At 44.1% G+C, this 18,735-nt stretch overlaps 1 protein-coding gene across 1 annotated transcript in view; it reads right to left on the reverse strand.

The window, feature by feature from the left end:
- Window positions 1-18,735, reverse strand: part of xmas (RRM_XMAS2 and SAC3_GANP domain-containing protein xmas) — a 388,469-nt gene that overhangs the window by 85,955 nt on the left and 283,779 nt on the right. The window contains exons 22-23 of the mRNA XM_050172352.2: window positions 12,056-12,170; window positions 3,159-3,339 (exon numbers count right to left, since the gene is read on the reverse strand). Coding sequence (XP_050028309.1) covers window positions 3,159-3,339; window positions 12,056-12,170 — 296 coding nt within the window. The remainder of the gene's footprint in view (window positions 1-3,158; window positions 3,340-12,055; window positions 12,171-18,735) is intronic.

Consider the following 18,735-nt stretch of genomic DNA (forward strand, 5'->3'; position numbering starts at 1 on the left):
GTCCGACTCACCACGATTGGATAACGAGCGAATATGTTTTCCCCATGCTGGATCTCAACGCCTGGTCGTTCGCGCGTACGGTCACGCGAACGGTGGCACGTTCGAGGGAGGCCACCGTTCAAGGAGGCCATGAGAGAAGCACGGATCGGTGCATGCGCGGGACGTCCGCGGCACTCGCCCACCCGCAGCCAAAGAGGAAGCGCCTTCACCTTTCCGCGCCCAAGTAACCCTGCCGTGAGGCGGCGTTAGCAGCGCAGCACTCGCACCATCTCTCGTACTGCGCTTCAACCACACCGACCGCCGCAGGCACGCGGCCCCGCGGCGAAGCCGGATCTCAGGAGACGGGAGCTATGCGGGAAAACAATGTATCAGGGGACGCGCGAAAGTTGCGCATCCCACAAATACAATAACCATAATGGTGCTGCTGAGAGCACAGCAGGGGTTAGAGAGTTTGTTTTCACGGAGTTTGGTCTGGCGCTGTGGAGAGCATTGGGAGGGTGCTCACTTTCACCGAAGTGGTTGGCGTTGATTTTCGGTCACTCCGTGAGCATTCTCAGATCCGAGCAAAGGAAAGACCAGCGGATGAAAGGGTGGCAAAGCCATTTCCTTGGCCCCATCAAGGACGTCACTCAATCAGCACATCGCATACATCGAGCTGCGTCAAACAGTTCGACTTCTGGATGTATTATCTGGCGGTGGGGGCGCTGTTGTGCCATACCACGTGCCTATCATCAAGGCAACGTGAGCTGCCATACTACGTGCACCATGTGGCTATCATCGAGACGATGGGAGCTGCCACACTACGTGCATCCCGTGGCTATCATCGAGGTGACGGGAGCTGCCATACTAAGTGCACCACGTGCATATCAGTGAGGCGACGGGAGCTCCCACTTCTCCGTGACGAATCAAGAATTCGACGAGGGGGACTTCAATAAGCACCCAGCCATCTCTGCAACGAATCAAGAATTCGACGCAAGTGACGTCGGCACCTGCCAAACTGGTTCCTGCTGACGAGGGGTCGCCAAAGGGACTAAAGAGAGAACTGGCCCACTGTGAGGAGAGAGAGTCGTTACCAGCCGCCCAGTCAGTCTGATGCGCTCTTCCAGCTACATGTACTCTATCATCCACTATCTGTAAATATTGTATAAAGTTTTTTGTTTCTTCTTCATCTGCAGAAAGAGTTTGTTTTTCATCCTCCACCCCAAAGTCACAACAGAGTAAGGATCGATGGCGAATATTTTAGCAACCTTCAGTTTGCCGATGACATTGTTGTATTCAGCAAACAATGCAGACGAGTTACAACAAATGATTGAGGACCTTAACAAAGATAGTGTAAGAGTGGTGTTGAAGAATAATATGCAGAAGACAAAGATAATGATGAATAGCCGGGCAAGGGAACAAGAGTTCAGGATTGCCAGTCAGCCTCTATCTGTAAAGCAGTATGTTTACCTAGGTCAATTACTCACAGGGAACCTTGATCATGAGAAGGAAATTCATAGAAGAATAAAAATCGGTTGGATCGCATACAGCAGACATTGTAAGTTCCTGACTGGAAGCTTACCATTATCACTGAAAAGGAAGGTGTACAATCAGTGCATTTTACCAGTGCTGACATATGGGGCAGAGACTTTGAGACTGACAAAGAAGCTCGAGAACAAGTTAAGGACCGCGCAAAGAGCGATGGAACAAAGAATGCTAGGTATAACTTTAAGAGACAGAAAGAGAGCGGTTTGGATCACAAAGCAAATGGGTATAGCCGGTATTTTAATTGACATTAAGAGAATAAAGAACGGAGCTGGGCAGGTCACGTAACGCGCTGGTTAGATAACCGTTGGACCATTAGGGTTACAGAATGGGCACCAAGAGAAGGGAAAAGCAGTCGGGGACGGCAGAAGACCAGGTGGAGCAATAAAATTAGGAAATTTGTGGGCACTAGTTAGAATCAGTTGGTGCAGGATAGGGGTAATTGGATATTGTCACGTGGTAGTGACGGTAAAGAACACAGTAGCAATACTGTGAAAGACAAAACTAGCTTTTATTGGGCAAACCTGTGCCCACAAAGACAGCCTACACTTAAAGCACAACGATAGCGGCGAACACAGTCGGCGATCGTCAAAAATCTGATCAGCGGGTCAAGCGCGTCGGCTTTTATAGATCAGTCATCGAATGTTCCAGAGTAACCGCTGGGACCCGCGTCTTCCACAATGTTCTACACTATTCGCGTCGCGCATACATGCAATCAGATTACACAAGTTGCGGGGAAAGACAGCGGTTGGAACCATCGATAACATTTCAGAAACTTATTTTACGTGCAGGCACGTCCTGCACTGTGCGATAACATTTGTTAGGTGGTGAGAAGTGGTCGCCCGATAAAGAAGTACACATGTCAATATCGCAGGGAGAGGCCTTCGTCCTGCAGTGGACATAAAATATGCTGATGGTGATGATGTCTACAAGCTGCTGGTGGATTTATTGCGTAGGCTACGCGTTTCTGTTATGCGCTGTGATGTGCTTTTTGACACTTGGCCATGGATAATGGAGGTTCCTTGGATCGAGCCCACCTCATGTTCACCGGCTAGCGGCAGCACGGAAAATGTATCAGTGGCTCGCGGAATCCCGAGGAGGGGACTGCACAACCCCTTGTTCCGTGGAATCCCCTTTGAGAACCCATGGTTTGGTGCAAGGTGGCTTGCTAGTCAACTGCACCAACTTCATGTAATAAAGTTCCTTCAGAATGTGTGTGGGCACTTAAGCTACAGAGTGCACTTTGTGTACTAGTCTCATTTGTTGACCCTCTAAACGTCACTGATGTACCGATACGTTGCTGCGTTTCTGTCCTGCCATGTCACTGATGTCCCCATCACGTTCTGCACTCTATCCCCTTGGATACCATGAGTGAATTTCTCATTACCCAATTAACATTTTTCTCGCTTCTGCATAACCAAAAACAAACCATTGTGTTAATTTTACAATGTCTCAGAAAAAAAACCGTTGCTAGGGGGTGTGTCACATCCGAAGAAACCCGACACTTTCTGAAAGGATTAAAAGGACCAGTGCGAGAACCAAAACAAAACCACAGTGGACCACTCTGATTTATACAGAGTGTTCTTCGTTCGAAATAAGGTTTTTGCTCATCTGCCCCTTGGCCTACTGCTCACCTTCTGAGCACAGCTGCCTTCCGGTGGACAAGGCACCCATGCTGGTTGCACAGCTGCTCAATGTAGCTGCTCAACGTAGCCACATCGTGAGTTTCGCCGCACACCTCCGCCAGCTTCAACGACTTCACGTGCCTGCACAGTGCCTTGAGGCGGTCAGGTTCATTCCAGTCTTGGCTGTACCCTGCACCACGACAAAGACGCTCGTCATGTCATTTTGTGATGATGATGATTTATTGGCACCCCCGTTGAAGCAGGGTGAAGTCACCTAGCCTGATTAGGTTAATCAGGTATGCTGTACATGCTTTTCATTCTAGCATTTTTATATATAGTAAAACATCATTAAACCATACCCACTTAAACAGTAGTTTTGTCTTAAATGTAGTAAAGTCCGATCCGACTCAGCGGCCATTGAATATAATGCGTTTTTTATCCGCATAAACCGTATCAGCTTATTGCGTACATATCAGTTAAGACATAGTGTTTCCACTATTCGTCGCGCAATCACGGCGGTGCATTGTGCCCATCGGGCGGCCCGGTAGTACAAGCCTCAGAGATGGGAACAACGACCTCCAAGCGCCCTGTGCGTTAGTGCATGAGGCCACATCAACATCAACATCATTTCGGTACTGTGGCAGAGAGTGTCGTGGTGACATACAAGCAAGGACATGCGTCATGCCGAAGCTCGGTGTGTGGCACTTGGAATGCGAATAAGTTGCTCGGCAGCGCTGTTGCAACCGCGAAAAGATGTCGTTTACGAGCTTTGACTTTTCACCATCGTTGCCTCTGTTGTTGCCGAAGTGTCGCCTAACGAAAGTGATGAGGACGACATGGAAAGAGACAGCACAGGCGATTCAGGCGCGACAGTGGCAGAAGCTGCGGGTTATGTCAGCCTCATGAATACAATCGTCGTAACGAGAAAAGCACCCCGCAATGAAAAAAGCGCCCCGCGACTTATGTAGCACTACCACGTCTATGCACGGAGAATATGCAATGCTAATGAGGAATCTGCCATGCGAATGTCTGCCAAGAAGAGAGGGCTGGCTGAAAAGCTGGCTCGCAGCTTCAGTAAGTTTGAGGGTGCTGTCGTGCTGCTAAGCCGCCGTGGCATCAAACGAAAATAACACTTTTGTCTCGTGAAGTGAATAAATACTGCATGTTTTTGCCCTTTCATCACACTCTCTCCGAGTACCGTTTTTGACATGTAAGTGGGCAATCTCACGCTATTTTGGTTAAGCAGCACTACCGTTTAGTACGTACTTATTCCAACATACGGCCAACTACGGTTTAGCGAGGTTTCCCTGTACATCTCTTAATCTTTTATTCTCTACCTCAAAACTTCTCTATCTACCTTGTACTGCTACCTATGCCATAACAGGTCCAGTTGTATCAATCTCGTCCCTGCTTTTTCTCCACCAATACTCTAAATGCCTCTTGCTTATCTCGACTGCTGATAGGTTGATGCTTCTGTCCACTTTAAATCCAAGCACTTCTGGAAGATGTACCTTACCTACGAGTCTGCGTGGATGAACCCCTTCGCATTACATTAGGATGTGCGGAGTGGTCTCCTGGTTTGAGATTATGCCCCATCTGAGGTACGTCAGGTATGTTAGATCAGCTTCAACGTGCTGACTACAAATCACATGACATCTGCCAGTTCAGGTCGTCAATCGGTGAATATGGCAGGAATACTGTATTACGAAAGCTTGCAGCCATTTATGTGCGATGCCACCCAACTTAAAATGCGCCAGCAACTCAAGGTTTCATACATAGGTAATATAAGGGGGGCATAAATATGTGAACATTTCAGCTACTATTAAATATTAAATTTTTAACATTCCTATTTAATTCAGAAATTAGTTATTGGAAAACTTTTGAATATTCAGTAGGACCCCAAATATACGAAACTAATCAAATATATTGCTGCCTTTGCAAAAGCAGATATGGTTATTTGCACTTATTTGTATCAAATCTAAGACGGGGTCTAGCAAATTCATTTTTCAAAATGCCCTGTCTTCTACAAGTCTCCCTTTAGTTTTGCAGTGAAAATTCCATGACTAAAAAGAAAAGCATCAGCAAACAGCAACCAGTTTATCAACAAAAACTATCTCACAATGCCAAAAAAAAAAAGGCAATCCAGAAGAAACAAATCTTGTGGGAAAACCTTTCACTAGCCACATGAAAGTTTAAGTGATAAGCTTTCCCGTGTCTTGCAGTTCAAAATGATTACTCAAAAAAGCAAGAGACTTGTGGCAACCCTGAGTCAAGTATATTGAACTAAGCAACTCCCTCTTCGATGTCACATCTTAGACCAGGCACGTACGCAGGATTTTTTTTTGGGGGGGGGGGGGGGGGAACCAACCCAAGGTAACTTCTATGCAAAAGAGGGGGACGTACTTTACTAGTCAAATGTGAACGTCCACCATTCGCCATAAAAATGCGTAAACCAAAGAAAGAGAAATGAAATACGGTGTATTCTACAGGTACGCCCTGTGCGATACACCTTTCCTTTACTTGGCAAACAAGGAACTACGTCAAATGGACTTGCGCAGGAAAGAAGCGCGGGAAGAACACTGCCAAGGACAAGTAAAGAAGCCAAAGTGTAAAATAAAGATTACTTTAGTAGAATACAATTTTAAAGAACAGCAGTTGGCAACCAAGGCACACAAACCATGCGGGGTTGTGTTACTTATCCAGCCAATCACAGAAGCAAACAAAATCGTCGTTATGCGGCCTTTTCAAAATGGCGTCGTACTTGATACCTCCGGAGTGTCTGCTGTTCTTGAATAGTCTTTTCATCGGCTGAAGCAATGAGGTGTGCAACAGACATGGACAAAGTGTCTAGCGTCTGAGCATTTCACTCTTCAAACGCCTGCGGTGCTGTTAATTTCACTGCCAACCAAAGTGAAACTAGACAATAAATAGTTGCAGCAAAGCAAGCATGTTGTTTCAGTTCAATAAATAATTAGGGCTTGGCCATTCCACATAATAGGCGAGGCAAAAGGTATAAAATTATGCGCCAATAATTTTATTTTTGTCATTACTGCCTTATTTGGGTAACAGAAAAAGTTTGAAGTATGAATTATTTGCAAGATCCCAGAGGAACAATGGGTGGCGGTTATGAGGGCGTGGCTTCACTGCAGACTTAATTTGTATCCGACTAGAGTAGCGTTTTTTGAATTAGCTCTGGAAGAACTATAGAGAAATATATATATATTTGCGGAACCGTCACAGTTCTTTTGGATCCCTCATTTATGCTCTACCAGGTGCCGCAAACGACTCGTATTGTTATTTGGGAAGTTACGTAACGATGCGTGGCTGCCAGTCCATCACAATCTCTTAGGGCGCAGGACATGCGATTCTATACGTACTACGCCCACCGTGGAAGCTTAGAAAGACACTTACAAAATCACAGCAGAAAAGTGGCTACGTCGAGCGGCTTGACTGATAACTGTAGAAGCTTCATTAAAACACACGGAATTGTTCTCCGCCTCCGGCGGCATTTTCTCTACTTCCTCTTTAAATAAAATGATGTTGATCTACAAATATTTTCATAAACAACTGTTAAATTTGTTAACTTTCGCTTTTTCTTCCTGTTTGGCTCTTGCCTCGGTTGCCGACAATGGATTCCTTAGTAGATCGCTTAATTTCTCAACGCCTTGCGACTCCTGTTTCCAGTTAGCAATTTTGCACAAAAAGTGCTCTACTATTAGGCAAAAACCAGACGAGGTAACGGATGACATTCATGTTGCTTATGGATTTAACGATTATTGCAGGGTTTAGTGATGGACGCTGTTTCGCATTATTTTATTTTTCACCTTATCTAACCCATATCGCGGGTACATGGTTCCGAAAATCTGCCAGCGTTGTGTCGAGCCGTTACTCAAGGAAATAATGAAGCAAAAGGAAAAGTTAAACCCAACTGCCATTTTCTCTGGCCGCAACTCATTCCACATACAGACCAGCTGACCACGAACCGAATCCCTTTCTTGGTCGCTGGATCAGTCTAAACGAAGAAGGTTGCACTAATGAAGCAACCACGAAGTGCCTGACCGTCGAAAAGATGGTGACAACTGAATGCATCTCAAGTTAATCGCATGGGCACCGAATCGATGAGGAAACTGGCCTTCACACCGCAAAAGATGCCGATAACTACCGCCATACAAAAGGAGTGAGAAAGGCAGCAAACTGTTGACCGCCGAATAGCTGTCAAGTTTCAACATTCATTTGGCAGCGCTATAGGAATGTGTGTGAGAAGTGGTGGCGTGGGCGGGGTGGGGTATACGTCAATTACAGGGGGGGGGGGCAGACCTTCTCTTGGGTACATGCCTGTCCTAGACAACCTGTGTGCTGCATACATTACCCTCCCATCCCATGCGGTGAGTAGTACACAACTCCTTTTACCAGCCTCATCATCCATATCTTGTTCACACTCCACTGACCATAAAAGCACACCTCGAACAAACCTCAACAACACCCAAGTTGCTCTATGCAACGGTTTCAATCAGTGTTGTACACATTTCTCTAAAACAGCAACGAAAGCTTGTTCCTCGTTCTTTCCCAATCTTGAAATGAGTTCTTCTTACAAGTTTCTTTAATACGAAAGGAACGCATTTCAGTTACACTTTGAACACTAGAATGTGTTCTTACATTAACATTACATTCAATTTGTTTAATTAAAATACAGTAAAACCTGGATGTAACAAACTTCTTTGTAACAAATGCCTGGATTTAATGAATTTTTTTCATTCCCCAACGCTGCTATCCCCATAAAAGCCCACATATTTCTGACCTCCACATAACGAAGTCATTGTGGCAATTGATCTTGTAACGAATTTTCAATGCTCATCATTTATTAGACAGTTTTAGTTTAACGTTTGCGTAATAGTGGGGTTAAGGGAAATAGTGTTACCATTCCGCAAACAAAATTTGCAGAAGGAAAGTTTTAGTATAGCGTGATAGCATAGTTTACGTGCAGGATGCTATTCCAATATGCTTTGAATTTCGCATACATGGTGCACCTAAGTGATTCTATCTGTGTGTGCATTCGGAAAATGCGAGAGGCAGCGCAATAAAAGCCAGGAGCGCGTTGTATTCGCACTTTCCATGTCCTTTGATCCAGCACCGATCTGCGGCACATCCGTACAAGCTGCCATAGCCTCCGAAATCTTCCAATCTCAGAGGCCACATACCATTGTCGCACCTACCTCCCGATTTCACCGATAGGTAGCGCTGGCATCTCGAAAATGGAAATCTCTTTCGTTAGGCTTGAACGGGTTAGCAACAAGAAGCGATCTCTAAAGTTCTTCGCGTTTATCCATAATACTCTCTCGTCGAAGTGGCCTGAGACTAAGTGAAAGCCATTTACACAGTCATTTGCTACAAACAAATTGAATTCTACAAAGACAATTCCGAAATAAGTTCAAAACGGGTGGCTGAGACCGCTGCCATGTTTCACGTAAACGACATAAAGCACGCAAAGATGGTAACAATAAATCTAAGAAATAGCGTGCGTATGCTAAACGGTACGGGTCGTTTAGTGTTCTTCGCATGTGCATTTCGATCTCACTATTCCGCTGGTGCATATCTTAAGATCCTCGAATCTAAGCCGACCCTAGAGTTCGGTATCTGATTATTTGAAAAGAACTATTGGCTTAGATTCGAATAAGTAGAGTATATTTTTTTCATGTCTCTACCAAAGAGCTAAGCGCAGCTAATGACAGTCAGCATGTTTTCTTAGATGGAACATTATACATGTATGCTTTTATATCATGATCTACCATTTCTTTGTCTGACAAGTAATCAAGATCCACATTTTGCAAGATCATGATCAGCAGCGCACATTGCTCCACCTTGAGCTTTAATATTCTCTTGTATCTATACGCAAACATTGAACATTGCTAGAAGCTCATTATGTCGTCATGATGGTGATAATGAAAATATGAGCACCTCATTTGAAATGGGGTGGCAGTATGTAGAGTTTATTTTTTAGCTGCACCAACTCTTAAAAAATGCAATTATGCTAGCAATTATGCCATCTACCACAGGTGATTTAAAAAAATGTGGTGCAGCTAAAGAAAACCTAGTATGTTATCAAGTTCGTTCTTTCAACTTTCTGGTGTCTATATATTTAAGTAGCTTGACACTTGAACCTATATTTACTGTATTTTGCTGGTGCACAAAAAGGAAAAGTGCATAGTGCGGTGCATAGGCTATACGCAATCTTACGTCAGTGGAATGCGCGCAACTAATTCATTGCATCATAATGTACATATCGTGTACCGAAGCTTAATGTAAGAAAATTACCTATGTGTGCAAGCTAGTATGCAGTAAAATAGGACGCTGACCTGCTTTATGATAAAACTATAAATCGGTGAACCATAACGAGTGTGATAGTGGTATTGAAAAATTGATTGTGCAGTGGTACCTGCACTGATCTTATGCAAGTCCAGTCTACCCGATAGGATGTTGAGGAATGGCAATAGGATACCCGATTATATTGTAGGAAAAAAATCTTGCATGTTAACAGAGGAAATCTGAAAGGAACTGCTAGTGGGAGAGGGAAAATTTACAAGTAATCACCTGCAGATTTGCAGCGGCCCTATAGTGGAGCCATGAGGTGGAGTTAACTGATGTATAGAAGTGTCTTAGGATATAAATGGAAAGTTTCCTATCATATACAGCTTACTTGCCAATATCTTGTATCTGTATGCCAAATACTTGTCGGCTCAGTATTTTGTACCTGTATCATGAAACATTTAGAAAGTATCTTTGCCCTGCCCTTCCAGCCAGGCTAGAGTAGGCGCTTCACCTGCACCCCCAGCATTATTTTAACGACTTCATTATAGTACTGAGTTTTGGCTTGTTATGTAGCTGACCAGTTCAAAGTTTAGTATTATTTGCAGCAGTTTCTTACGGTGGTCACTCGGAGCTTTTTAACGAGTTCAAAAGGCTGTGAAAAAAAAAAGGCTTTCCAGTGGTGGCAGGCATGCGAGGCTACCTATGGTTCTTGCTCTACACAAACACCGATTGAAAAGTTCTATGGTGCTGATCAAGAGCAGGTTGCTGGCTATCTAAAGCAGTGTTGCGACTGATAGTATTTTGCAAACATACTCAAACATCTTCTTCACTCTGCATGAGTCCGTCGCAACACCAGAAATGCAAGCAAGGGAGGAGGCTGGGAATTGGCCTTCTGACAGTGATGTGATGTCGCCACATGTTTGTTGGAGTGCAGACCACATGGCCGAGGCATCTGCCAGGGCGTGCTGTGCCACTGGCTTGCCCCTCCTGCAACGTGGCTTGCCGAGGTCTCTGGCTGCCATGTTAGCTAGGCTGCCCCATATTATTTCTGCTCATTAGACATGCTGCGTTAGTCGACTGTGTATCTCTGCTCAAGGTCCAATACACACCACTACATGTTCCACGGTTGCAGTGAGCTGGGCAAATTTGCTGACTTGACTGGTACAGACACTGCTGCAGTCAGCATTGCCATGAGGCGAGTTGTGACGGCAGCAATGCACTGAGCTGGAAGCAGCAGGCTCAAACACATCTTGGTTGCGAGACATCTTAGTTTCACCTGATTTCCCATCTTTGTGTCTTGCTTGTACACGGCGTTGTCATGCAATGACTGGTCGCTTCTTGCAAATGACATTGTCCTGTTCAACGGTGCTGATCAAGACACTACAAATTTTCACGAAACTTAATTGGCAGGCTAGATTTAAAGATCATAGCAGACAAAACTAATGTTATATGGCCTATTCAAGCAGTGTCCATACCTGGACTTGGAAAAGGAAATTTATGCACATATAAAAATAGGCTTGAGGGCTTTTGGCAGGCATTTCCAAGTCATGAATGGCAACTTACAAATGTCATCACTGATATTCTAGTCAAGATTAACAGCCAGAGTGGAATTTAACTGTTCTCGTAATGCTCCGAACAGATTATGCTGCTCGAGTAATTGAATGAGTCTTGAGGTAGGGGAATCACAGCCGAGGGCAGAGAAGGTTTGGACGCACCAATGACGTTAGAAAAGTATGGTCAGCTGATGCAGCATATGATAAGCACGTAAATGTGCTGATGAATAAGTTACTGCGCATTTCCAATCCTCTTTCCTGGTTTCCTGCTGTGCATGTTTTCAGCAGAACCTTGTCGATATGATCCTGTTTCGCACAATCTCCCGGCACTTGCGGTTCAGAACAGCTTTTTTTTTTCTTCTTTTGCCGGCTGATATGTGTCTGGAAAACACAATCTATCAGTGCCAATGTTCAGTGCATGGCCAAACTGCAGTGGTACGATACCTTTTCCAGCTGCTAGATTCTTTGTGAACAAGGCACACGCTTTCGAGAGCGGTAAGCACCAGCCACGGCAGCTTCCCCGCGGTACCCGCCCACCTGTGTCACGCGAGAATACTGGCACGCATTTGGTTTCCTCTTTCAGTACCAATAAATCGGCATCTTAAAACACTGTGCAATAGAAAAACGACAATGCGAGACTCGCGCCATTCGGGCCTCACCCGCTTGATGTGTGCTGGTGCCTTCTGGCACAACGGTTCTGTCCGAGTGGGCACATCATAAAGACTTCCTGCTAAAGTACCCAGAGAAGCTGCTGACCCAGTCCGAATTTAAGGAGTGCAAACGTAAGGTCGTTAAAGCTGCAAGGATGACAATGCGCATCTTGGGCCACTTCAGCCCTGAAAGATCTACGTGCCTAGACATCTCATGGTGCAACAATTTGCACAATGCTTCGCATTGCAAAGATGTCAACAACAGTAGAGGCATGCCCAATTTTTTACTGACTCCAAGTCTTTCCCAGTTAGCACATTTTCCCTTGTTTTTTTCACAAAATGAATGAACAAGGTTCTACTTTATATACCAGTGAACCCACAACAGGAGATAACCCACTTGGATGTTTGATCTCTGGTGCAACCACGCTCAGTTCAAGGAGCCGCTCCGAGGCCGCCACGGCTGCAAGGTGGTCCAGTGTACAGTTGTACAGCTTGATCAAGTCGTTGGGGAACTGCAAGATATGCCATTTGTTGGATGGTACAATATTTAGTCTCTACTTGTTAATGTTACTCAAGTATAATTGTGCACAGTGAATGGCAACAATACACATGGTGGTACATCCAAGGGATATGGTGCCTGTCACAGACAAATTGGATGCTGCCACGGGCTGACTCAGCAAGTTCTAAATATATAATTACCTGGCCTAATTATATAGGCAAACAAAGCAATTACAGTAAAGTGTCGGTGAACAAAATTGCTGCCTAAATAGAACAACAGCCTTATGTTTGGTTGATTTTGTAAAAAGGCCACCAAAAGCGAAACCGAGTGTCCAATCTCAGCAGCATTGCAATATGCATCAGTGTTGGCACTTTTCCATTTCAAGTTTTCTTGCCAAGGTGGCGTTTGCTAGCTTTTGTTTGTGCCGTGGTTAGCGTAGCTGGACTGTGGCTGTGGCTTGCTGTGGACTCTTGGTGTGTCAAACCGCAAGTTTGCTTCGCTTTCCCATGGGGGCAAAGAAATGCCCGCAGAATACGCTCACGAAAATCAAGGTTATCTATTACTTTGACAGTGGTAGCTTCACTAAAATCCCTATTCTCTATTGAATGACTTTTTTCTTTTTATAGTTATTGTCATGGTTTCGTTTTCAATTGCCATTTGTTTACTAGATGCAAAAGAACTTTTTCACAGTGGCAGTTCAATGTTTGCCGTTATGCAGTGGTATACGTTGGTTTCTCGGGCATTGACAGCGACTGCGGAGCTGGTCCACCTCTTGCCACTGCTTGGTCTACACTCGTGACAATTAAGTGCTGTGCTACTAACTCTAGTTAGCAGTTGCTCGCCCGTGGAAATTTTGTAAGAAAATGCTCAGATGTGTTACACCTGTCATCTGCCGTTGGCAATAAAGCATCTGCCTCTTTTAAAAGAGCATCTTGTGTACTCTTGAGCTCAATCTGTTGATACTGCTGATAAACAAAACTTATTTTCCTGCTTCCTTCAGGTTCTGTTTAACCCTTTAAGGGTGAATGACGTAAATATACGGCGCAGCGAACAAGTCCAAAAATGGTCGATGCCGTATATTTACGGCGCCATCTGTACGTTTAAAAAGCGCGCCAATTTCCTTTTTCTTTGCTGTCATGCGCTGCCACTATGTGGGAACACTGGGAATTTTTTGCGCACGCCTCCCTCTCTCGGTTTTCGTTGTATTGTTTGTTTTAGAGCTAGTTTGCTCCCGTGCATCTATATACTACCGCTAGGGCATTGGCGCGCGGGCGGGCGGCAGTTTCAATTTTGTTCTGCGCATGGTTTCAGCTTCTTGCGCTTGCAAAACTGATGGCGATCTCATTCCACGCCAAATCAACCAGCGATTTTTCGACCATCACAGATATAGCTGGAAAAATTTGCACATGTTTGTTGGAGTTCAAAACTCATCCTCCATGTTTATTTTTCCTTGCAAAAATTTTTTAGAATTTTGAGGACAATTTGTTTTTCCTGCCAAGCTGAGCTAGATGGCATCAATCAACATTTTTTCTCAAAGACACACTGTATGATCCACTCGTTCATATTGCATTTGTGGCAACCCAAAGATGCGATGCGACTGCAAAAATTGCAAATTTTATAAATATTTGAATAGTTCGATCGGTTCTGGCCCTAGCAAAAGCGTGTAAAATTGCAAAGTTTGAGTTTTTTTCTCGGAACGTAGAAAAAACTGGAATTCACATATAAAATATATGCTCGTAGCCCAGTTAACATAGTACAGCTGAAAAATATTTAAAGTATTGAAGGTTTAGCCGTTCACATGGAAAAAAACTGTAATGTTCCATTTTTTTGCAAAAAGCTCCATATTCAAGGTAAAAAAAGGTGCCTTGGTGGTCGGCCTAAAAGTATATGCATCAAATTTTTTATTCTTATAAGTTTATTTCCTTGTTTATTGTTATTCATGAATGAAGAGTACATATATACCAACACAAAATTTATTTTTTTCTCACATTACGGTCACCCTAGAAAAATTATGGTAATTTTTTTTTTTCAAATAGGTCCCTCAGAAGAATTGGAATATGCAATAAAAAAAATCTACCCTGGGTGGTCGCATATGGCGAAAGAAATCGACCCTCAAAGGGTTAAAGAGTTCCAAAGACTGACAGCTTTGGTCCTACACTGCCATGCTTTGAGCCAATCAGAGATGACAAAAATTCAACCAGTGTTCCCAACTGCAGTGGCTGGACAGAAATGTCTATTGCCAATCATGACAACTTGTCATCAGTTTTGATTAATACTTGAATCTCATTTTTCAATAAGTTCTTCCAGAAAAAAAGTGTGCATCAGAGTCTAATAAATACGCATGCAGTAAAATTAACAAAAAGCATGGCATTTATGTGGCAGTGCTAAATCGTGCGGGTCACATCACAAAGCAGGCATCGGCAATATCTGATTATCATTGCACAAAATCAACAAGAACAACAGTTCAACTAGCTAACACTGATGAATACTTGCTTGAAAAGGACAATTGTCATCCACCCGAATGCAGCACGAAGCTACATAGAAAGCTCACAGGGGTTTCTGGGAAAGAAAGCTTTCCAGTTGAGGAAAAATTAGTTGTCTGGGATATATACTTTCTGTATACCAGTACATGGTGCCTCCCATGCTCATGGTCCACAACACTGCTCAGTTATTCTGCTGAGCTTAACAGTCAAGTTTAGTAAACAAGACCTCGTTCTCCTTAGTCCAGATTCATCATCACCATCAGCCTACTTTCACGGCAGGACAAAGGCCTCCCTCTGTGACCTCCAATTATCCCTGTCTTGCGCCAACCGATTCCAACAAGTGCCCGCAAATTTCCTAATTTCACCGCTCCACCTAGTCTTCTGCTGTCCTCGACTGCGTTTCCCTTCTCTTGGTATTCATTCTGTAACCCTGATGGTCCAACAGTTGTCTAACCTGCACCTCACATGGCGTGCCCAGCTCCACTATTGTCAATAAAAATATTGGCTATACCCGTTTGCTTTCTGATCCAAACCGCTCTCTTTCTGTCTCTTAACCTAGCATTCTTTGTTCCATCACTCTTTGCGCGGTCCTTAACTTGTTCTCGAGCTTCTTTGTCAGTCTCCAAGTCTCTGCCCCATATGTCAGCACCGGTAGAACGCATTGATTGTGCACGTTTCTTTTTAGTGATAACGGTAAGCTTCTAGTAAGGATCTGAGTATGTCTGCTGTATGTGTTCCAACCCAATTTTATTCTTCTGTAAGTTTGCTTCTTGTGATCAGGGTCCACTGTGAGTAAATGTCCTAGGTAAACATATTCCTTCACGTACTCTGGAGACTGACTGGTGATTCTGAACTCTTGTTCCCTTGCCAGGTTGTTGTTGATCATTATCTTTGTTTTATGCATATTAATCTTCAACCCCATTCTTACACTCTCTCTGTTAAGATTCTCAATCATTTGTTCTTTATTATTCCTTATTCATCAGTTACCCTGTAGCGCCCAAAGGCGTTACAGCAGGAGTTCAGCAACACTCCTCCCCAGTGTTGCTGAACAGGACATTGTCATCTCTAAACCGAAGGTTGCCGAGATATTTGCCATTGATCCTTACCCCTAAGCCATCCGATTAAATAGCTTGAACACTTCTGGCAAGGAAGCTGTGAATAACATAGGAGAGATTGTGTCTCCTTGTCCGAACCCTTTCTTTATAGGTATCTTCCTACTTTTCTTGTGGAGAATTAGGATAGTTATGGAATTTTGTAGATATTTTCCAAAATATTTACGTAAGCCTCCTCTACTCCTTGATTACGTAGTGCCTCTATGACTGCTGGTATCTCTACTGAATCAAATGCCTTTTCATAATTTATGAAAGCCATGTAGAGAGGTTGATTGTACTCTGCAGATTTCTCAATTACTTGATTGATTACACGGATGCGATCCATTGTACAGTACCCCTTCCTGAAGCCAGCCTGTTCCCTTGGTTGACTGAAGTCAAGTGCTGCCCTTATTCTATTGGAAATCATCTTCGTGAATATTTTATATAATACTGGAAGTAAGCTAATGGGCCTATAATTTTTTAATTCTATAACGTCTCCCTTTTTGTGGATTATTATAATGTTGGCATTCTTCCAACTCTCTGGGACCATCGAAGTTGTGAGACATTTCGTATAAAGGTCCGCAAGCTTTTCCAGCATGATGGCTCCTCCATCTTTGATTAAATCTACTGTTATTCAATCTTCACCTGCCGCCTTTTCTCGTTTCATGTCTCCTAAGGCTCTTCTAATTTGATCATCATCATCATCAGCCTGGTTACGCCCACTGCAGGGCAAAGGCCTCTCCCATACATCTCCAACAACCCCGGTCATGTACTAATTGTGGCCATGCTGTCCCTGCAAACTTCTTAATCTCATCCGCCCACCTAACTTTCTGCCACCCTCTGCTACGCTTTCCCTCCCTTGGAATCCATTCCGTAACTCTTAATGACCATCGGTTATCTTCCCTCCTCATTACGTGTCCTGCCCACGCCCACTTCTTTTTCTTGATTTCAACTAAGGTATCATTAACTCGCGTTTGTTCCCTTACCCAATCTGCTCTTTTCTTATCCCTTAACGTTACACCTATCATTCTTCTTTCCATAGCTCGTTGCGTCGTCCTCAATTTAAGTAGAACCCTTTTCGTAAGCATCCAGGTTTCTGCCCCATACGTGAGTACTGGTAAGACACAGCTGTATTAAACTTTTCTCTCGAGGGATAATGGCAACCTGCTGTTCATGATGTGAGAATGCCTGCCAAATGCACCCCAGCCCATTCTTATTCTTCTCATTACTTCAGTCTCATGATCCGGATCTGCAGTCACTACCTGTCCTAAGTAGATGTATTCCCTTACCACTTCCAGTGGCTCACTACCTATCGTAAACTGCTGTTCTCTTCAGAGACTGTTAAACATTACTTTAGTTTTCTGCAGATTAATTTTTAGACCCACCCTTTGGCTTTGCCTTTCCAGGTCAGTGAGCATGCATTGCAGTTGGTCCCCTGAGTTAGTAAGCAAGGCAATATCATCAGCGAATCGCAAGTTACTAAGGTATTCTCCATTAACTCTTATCCCCAATTCTTCCCAATCCAGGTCTCTGAGTACCTCCTATAAACACGCTGTGAATAGCATTGGTGAGATCGTATCTCCCTGCCTGACGCCTTTCGTTATTGGGATTTTGTTGCTTTCTTTATGGAGGACTACGGTGGCTGTGGAGCCGCTATAGATATCTTTCAGTATTTTTCATACGGCTCGTTTAGACCCTGGTTCCGTAATGCCTCCATGACTGCTGAGGTTTCGACTGAATCAAATGCTTTCTCGTAATCAATGAAAGCTATATATAAAGGTTGGTTATATTGCACACATTTTTCTATCACCTGATTGATAGTGTGAATACGGTCTATTGTTGAGTAGCCATTACGGAATCCTGCCTGGTCCTTTGGTTGATGAAAGTCTAAGGTGTTCCTGATTCTATTTGCAATTACCTTAGTAAATACTTTGTAGGCAACCGACAGTAAGCTGATCGGTCTATAATTTTTCAAGTCTTTGGAGTCCTCTTTCTTATAGATTATGATTCTGTTAGCGTTTTTTCAAGATTCCGGTACGCTCGAAGTCATGAGGCATTGCGTATACAGGGCGGCCAGTTTCTCTAGAACAATCTGCCCACCATCCTTCAACAAATCTGCTGTTACCTGATCCTCCCCAGCTGCCTTCCCCCTTTGCATAGCTCCCAAGGCTTTCTTTACTTCTTCCAGCGTTACCTGTATGATTTTGAATTCCTCTAGACTACTCTCTCTTCCATTATCATCGTGGGTGGCAATAGTACTGTATCAATCACTATAGCACAACTCAGCCACTTGAACTATTTCATCCATATTAGTAATGATATTGCCGGCTTTGTCTCTTAACGCATACATCTGATTCTTGCCAATTCCTAGTTTCTTCTTCACTGCTTTTAGGCTTCCTCCGTTCCTGAGAGCATGTTCAATTCTATCCATATTACATTTCCTTATGTCCTTCTAGTTTAATCGCAAGTTATAGAAAAATATTCAACACTCAGCTAAAGCTAGCAAGAAGTTTCTTATGTGTTGCGGTGTTTTCCGGAACCACTGTGACCAGTGTAGGCCTGGCAGTTCTACACTTTGCCCATTTTGCTCTACTCGTGCTGACTGAAGAGGTGTTGCTGTGTCAGCTGGGGGTAGTATGACTGTCGGTTGCCCCTCAGGTTCCCTGTGTTCTGCTGTCTTGCCACTGCTCATTCTGCCAATTGTAGGATTTGACACAGGATGGACCTCAGGCTGCCATTACATAAGTACAGGCTCTGCTACCATGGTGGGAGTGATCCTCTGATGACAAAACTGGTCCATGAGCCAGCGCAACACTTGGCCGTCAGGGAGGAAAGCAACCTCACAAGAGATTGGGCCAGCTGCTCTGGCGATGACGGCAGAGACACATGGGTGGAGGTGGGGAGGACTGGCTGTAGTTCCGTGCAACGACGGGGTTCTTGAGCTGGAATGTGCATGGCGTAGGCGGAGCTTCTGCCAACTGGGAGGACTTGTCTGGGGCCTGGT

The sequence above is a fragment of the Dermacentor andersoni genome, chromosome 6, assembly GCF_023375885.2.
Source record: "Dermacentor andersoni chromosome 6, qqDerAnde1_hic_scaffold, whole genome shotgun sequence".
NCBI classification, from domain to species: Eukaryota; Metazoa; Arthropoda; class Arachnida; order Ixodida; family Ixodidae; genus Dermacentor; species Dermacentor andersoni.